Source organism: Bombus fervidus, chromosome 15 (assembly GCF_041682495.2).
Source record: "Bombus fervidus isolate BK054 chromosome 15, iyBomFerv1, whole genome shotgun sequence".
NCBI classification, from domain to species: domain Eukaryota; kingdom Metazoa; phylum Arthropoda; class Insecta; order Hymenoptera; family Apidae; genus Bombus; species Bombus fervidus.
Genome location: NC_091531.1, coordinates 8134250 through 8140737, shown reverse-complemented (window position 1 = coordinate 8140737; position 6488 = coordinate 8134250). Strand labels below are relative to the sequence as shown.

General features: G+C 31.2%; 1 protein-coding gene across 1 annotated transcript; it reads left to right on the top strand.

The window, feature by feature from the left end:
• The first annotated feature begins 3095 nt into the window (after positions 1-3095).
• Positions 3096-6270, top strand: LOC141445889 (uncharacterized). The gene is made up of 3 exons (XM_074112075.1): positions 3096-3291; positions 4397-4531; positions 5878-6270. The coding sequence occupies exons 1-3, from the start codon at positions 3286-3288 to the stop codon at positions 6043-6045; spliced, it is 309 nt and encodes a 102-aa protein (XP_073968176.1). The 5' UTR covers positions 3096-3285; the 3' UTR covers positions 6046-6270.
• Positions 6271-6488: the final 218 nt, after the last annotated feature.

Here is a 6488-nt window from a genome sequence, read left to right as displayed (position 1 = left end):
TACTTTTGACACTCTCGTTTCTGGTTTTCGTTAAACCTGTGAAATTAAAATTTTCCCCATTTTCCGATTTTCACGCATGCCTAAATCAAATCTGAAGTAAATTGCACAAATCGTAATAAATCGTCCAATGGCAATTAAGCGCGGACAATTTTCTCAAAGGACAAATTCCTCAAAGGAAATCAAATGTTACGCCCCCAAAATTGAGCGTCCCTTTGATTTCACGGATTTTCTCTGTAATTGAAGTAATCGTATAAATGTCTTTAAAATCTCGTCATCCGTCGATAATTAATTTTACTCACGAAATTCCAATTAAAAACACGTCATCGTCTACTCGACTTTACACCGTTGGATAATGCGGTCCACGCGATAATCGATCATAATTGCATACTGTTACACTTGCTTTTCGACATCTTCGATCATTTTTTTTTCTCTTTTCCTTCATTTTTGTTTTCCTTCCATTTCATAGTTTGTAGAACATCTGAAGAAAGAAACTTGTATTTTGTGCAAAATATTCCTTCTATTAGGAATTTTGTTTTCTCTTTGTCCTTTTCCTAATTCGACAAAGATCACGGTAATGGTGTGAAAAGAATACTATTTAATGCAAAATATTGTTTTTTTTCCAAGTCGCGAAAAATCTTCATAACGAAACTGCAAAATTTTATTCGAAGCAAAATACTCCCTTTAGTAGAAACTTTCGTATCACATCGACTATTTCCCCTTCTTTCACCATTTCTAGTTTGCAGAAGATTTGGTTATGTATACGAAAAAATTCTGGTTACAATACAAATAAATATCTATAATCAAAGATTCATATATATTATATTTCACATATGTCAATATTACATTTACATTTCTTACGAAGAATTGTATTATCGTGGACAAAAGGCCTAAAAGATATCGGGTAAACCATAAACATTGTGCCGATAGGCCCATCAATGTGTCGTTGGTCCTTCAGTTGAAGAGTTTCCTAGAAAAGGCCTACGTGACTCTGGCCACGAGCTGTTGACTGTAACACGCGCGTGGTGGGGCTAAGACAAAGGGACAAAAGGGATGCTAAGGCAGAAAGACAAATTCACAGGCAGTGTCAGTGGAGAAGTCAGAGAGTGCGAGTTGCGTTGTCGAGAGAAATAAAGTGGTCCGCGTGAAATAAAGAGCGTTGAATCCGAGGTGACGAGAGTTGCAAATTAACCATTGAGTTGTCTAAAGTATAGTACGTTATTGCGATTAGTTCATGTTAAACAACCATCGTTTCCTGTTCAATCAACATCTGTACGATCCACTCATTGTTAATAAATCACCAATTATTATTTACGATACTGCAGTATTAAGATTTCTTGCAATAATATTTATTTGTTAAGTAGAAATTGAAGTATATAAAAATTTTATTTACAACAAAAAATACATGTATAATAATATCAGATAAATAAATATAAAAAAACATTATTTGATGTAAGAAATATTGTATGGATATAATACTTCAATATATATTTGCAATTTATTTATAAACATAGAAACTTATATAAAGAACTAGATATTCAGTTATGAAAAACAAATATTAGAGCAATATTTATTAAATTAAATTTTCAATACAATAAATCTTTTAGTGTATCATCATTGTAAATTTTTAAAATTATTGCATTATTTTGATCATTTTTCTTCATTTTCTTCTCTTTTCGTCTACTTTCGAAGAGATCTCATTAACATGTATTCTACATGTAAGAAGAATGGAATTAAACAATGTTAATTTCAAAGAACTTTAATTAGAATTGCAAAAAAAGTTCTAATTCAAAAAATTCACCGTTGCAATTTGAAAAATCCTGTTTCTCACCAAATTCTTCTATAAAAATTCTTTTCAACCTTAAATGAACAATATTAGAATTACTAAAAAAGAAAAAGAAAAACAAGAGAGAGATATAAAAGAATATTAGTATTTTGTTATTTTGATTATATGAAAATTGGTAGAAATTTTGCATCAAATATTTTATTGTTATTTTCAATATTCATGGAAAATCAGGGAATTTTGGATGAATTCAGATTTCGCGATAATTAGTGGCTTAATTTATGATCGGACCACAGTTTCGCGAATTATAATACATCATTCTGATGTCAGGATAATTAGATTTATTGCACGCTCGACTAATGGCTTTCCATCGCGAATGAGAATTTTTTCACCTATATCTTCGCTACTTTTATTTTCTATCAAATGAGCCACAGATAATTAGATTGGAAGAAAATGTGCCAAGCGAAAAGCACGCGAAAAAATTCTTCTTTTTGTAATATCACGAAACGCTCTATCTGTCTGTTATTTGAGTTGAAATTAAAGAAAGCAGAAAATATATATAATTCTGAAATAAAATTTCGAAGATATTTTTTCAAATGTCTTAACAATATGAAAATTTCGAACAGTTTTAGTTTTCCGATGCTCGCCTCCAGTTTTCCAGAAGATTTAAAATGAAACTGGAAACTGAGGAAAAAAGGCGCGAACATTTTTGCATAAAAGATATTTTCATCGTGGACTCTGTCAGTTTCTTTTCCCATATTTTACTTTTTTTGCCCTCCTTTTTTTTTCATTTCCTGTCAAATGCGTTCTCTTTTTCATTAGGTCATCCTGCGAGTTCAGGTCGCGCAGAGAAATTCATTTCGCTTGGCAACAAAGAGAAGATGACTTTAAAATATGGGAACCATGCTGTGTTCAAAGTAAATTATGAGCAGTATGTTATGAACATGAAATAACGTACCTCAGAATATTAACTTAGGGCGAAGAAACTTTCTCTTTGATCTTGGAAAATGAACGAAATTGTAGCAGAGTATTTTTCCATTGTAACATTCTTAGAGCAAAGGGAATAGTTAGTCTTAAAAATTATTTATTACTTTCCGACAAGATTTTCATAGAATTTCGTTAAAATCCTCTAAGGATATTAAAATCAAAGAACATGTTCCTTTGTCACGTGAATTTTCAATCTCGACATCATAAAGGACATTTGTTCCCCTAGTTAATTCGGCAGAATTATTTTCTAAGAAATTTCTAAACAATTTTTTTTATTTCTATTTAATAAAAATTTAATTAAAATTTTTTTTACTATTTCCAGATTTATTATTATCATTTCAATTGAAATTTGCGATATACAAAGAAATCGAACGATTGTCAATTATGATGAAATTCACGTAGGTTAGTCGAGTCGACAGTGAACAATGTAACGTGAGATGAAACGAGGATGAAAATATTTGTTTATGAATTATGGTAAATTTTCAGCGTTCCTAATCTCGTAATAGAGATATACAAATATGGACGTAAGTAAATATTAATAACGAATACCGTGCAAACTGTGTGGCAGTTTCTAACATTTATCTGTAGACAATTATTTTTTTATATTTTGTTTTATTAAATTTTATAAAAATATATCTGACTAGTCGATTGTATGTCTGTATGCATTTAAATACATTGGAGTTTTACATAAGTTGTTTTTGAATACATAAAAAATTAAAAAGAAACTATTAAATGTGAAACATGTTGCTTCAGGAAATTATTGCTTCAGGAAACTTTGATTTGTTATATAAATAATATATGCACATATACATTGACTTTTGAGTGTAAAAAACTGCAGCATTGTAGTACACGTATTATACGTTACAGTCGAGCTATTAGCCATGAGAAAGCAAGTTGCGTCACGATCGAATATTAACACGCATTAGCAAATAATAATTATCTAATTATTGCAAAGGTGAAAAATTATTCATACGAGAAATTTTGCTCGATAGAAACTGAATAGGATGTTTTCGATTTGAAACTTGGTAGAAATTCAACAAAATATTTGATTATAGGAATCATTTGTGTTTTCAATTATTTATTTATTAGATATTTTTAATTATTTTAATTATTAGATATTATTAAATGTAATTATTTAAACGCGTATTTGGTGGTATTTTACAATATTTTTCGATCCTGCTTCTTAAGAATCGAATAGAACATCAATTTTTGATTTTGGTTTTCATTAGATCTGTCTTCTCCTTTGTGCAATTCTTTTTTACAATTTTTCAATTTTAACCACGAGTTACATCCGCACTCAAAAGTGGGAAAAATTACAAACGAATTATCAAGTTGTAATAATTGACCTGATGTTAATTGGAATACTTTAATTGGAAAATTGAACCATCTATACCAAATATCAATGTTTTATTAGAAACTAATATCCTGACACTCTCGATCGAGACTGTAAATTTGTTTGCATCTGTAGCGGAAAATTTTACGTACTTTGAAAAATTTGTACTCGCTGGCTAACAGACTCATAAATCATACTAATCGTATTATAACAATGCGTACGGGTAACCTCGTTAACGTGAATAATTCGAGCGTAGGAAAATTTCGAGATTTATTATCTATCAATTTTTCACGCAGCTCGAAGTTATTCTGACAGATTTGAGCGCGAAATTTCCCGGCTTAAAATATGTTGTACGACCGGAGTATGCGCCATATTTGAATACAGCTGGTACAGTGTTGCTGGGTTGGCTGATAGTATCTTGGATTTCTTACGTAAGTTCTATCCTTTTTCACAATTTCATACATATTTTACAATTTAGAAATATTTACTCGCGATTTTTAAAAGATATATTGGCTTGGCAACTATATCCCAACTAAGAAATTTTGCAGATATTAGGTTGGCAACTAAGCGATTGCAGACTTTGTCATTACCACCTAACGACAAAATTCGCAATCACTGTTGCCAACCTAACATCTACCAAATTTCTTCCCACTTTTATTTTCACTTCCTTTCTCGTTTATTTTCATTTATTCAACGAACGTTCCAATTACGCGGCTGATTAAACCAGAACAAACGAAAAACTGTTTCGTACCGTTAATTAATTCGTGATATTTTTCCATTCGTCGTTTGCTCTTTCACGCATCGTCGCATTTACAACATACTCGGTTTAACATTTATACTCGTTCATTAAATATGTCAACGTCATTGTTTACTCGATCAGAAATTCAGAACAATTTTTTATTCTGCATCAGAATTTAATTCCACGAGATTTTCTTTCAAGTATTAGGTTGGCAACTAAGCGATTGCGGGTTTTGTCACTAGGTGGTAATGGCAACACCCGCAATCACTTGATTGCCAACCTAATAAAAGAACATCGCAATATAAAGTTTCTAAAGGTGTGTTCGTATAATTTTCGATCCTCCAGAACGACAATATGTTTTACATAAATGTGAAAATATTCAATTAACCATGTAGTCTCGCAAGATTTGATAATTCCCAGCTTTGTTATCGAATATCGATTCTTCAAAAGAGTTTCGTTTTAGTGCCAATAAAATCTCAATGCCAATAAAACACACGATGTATTCTACAAGTGTTTTCGAGTCAGGGATCAAAAATAACGGTTATGTCTAGAATCTTGATGACGAAAGTCATTGATAAAGAGATAATATTTGTTTAAACAGAAGAAAATATTAAATAATGGAAAAATATTCATTTTCTAGTACTCTAGTTAGAAATAACCATTAGAAACGATCAGAATGTTCTTCATTGTCCATAAGCATTGCATATGATAAAATTTTTTTTTATTATCTGTGAAATATCTAATTGTTGTTTATTTTCATTCCTTCTCTTTCCATTCCTTCTCAATAATGGTTATTGGTGACCAAAAAAAAATTTTGTCACAAGCGATGATTATTTAAAAAAAAAATCTATAATGGTTATTCGTAAAATAAAAAAGAATTAAATCAACCTACTACTTTTTATATAGCAATTTTTCTCATCTCTATTATAATTATTATGGTCCTTTGTTCGAATGCTTCTGTAAAGAGTGTTCATAAAATTTGATCATTTTTGACGATACTGTATTTCATTGGGAATTAAAAAAGTCCTTTATCTGTAGTTTATCTGGGCGTTCCTCGCGCCCCTCATGATCACTGTCATCGCCATAATTCTGATTTGCCCGACGACGGCGAAGTGGTGCGTCAAACAGACCATCCCCGGCATGGAAACCGTTTTCAACGAGTTCTTGGAAATGTTCCAGACCATTCTGTCGCAAATACGCGACTGATCAAATTTTGACAACGGCAGTTACGAGTTTACTCGTAGTTTCAGCGCGTTTTGTAACTGTGTTTCATCTAAACCTTCCATCGTTGATAAAAACGTTCCAGGAAGAATAATATTAGCTGTAGAAGAAAAATTAAGATGAAAACTAATCGATTGTAAAAGAAAATTACTCATTTCTGTCAAGAAATTGTAATAATAATTTACAAAATAAAATTGTATATGTATTTTTCTTTTTTACGTTAAAAGAAATTTGAGACGTTTAACGTCGAATCATAAATCGATACGTGGTATAAACTTGGAATAGAACACGCAGAAACATGGGGAAATACGGGGATGCGAGTAATGTCTCCGATTACCATCCAAATGGCTCGTGTTCTAATCCTTATGCACCCATCTGGTTTTTCTTCATCGTCAAAAAATACTTTTCCTACCGCACGATGCACGTAC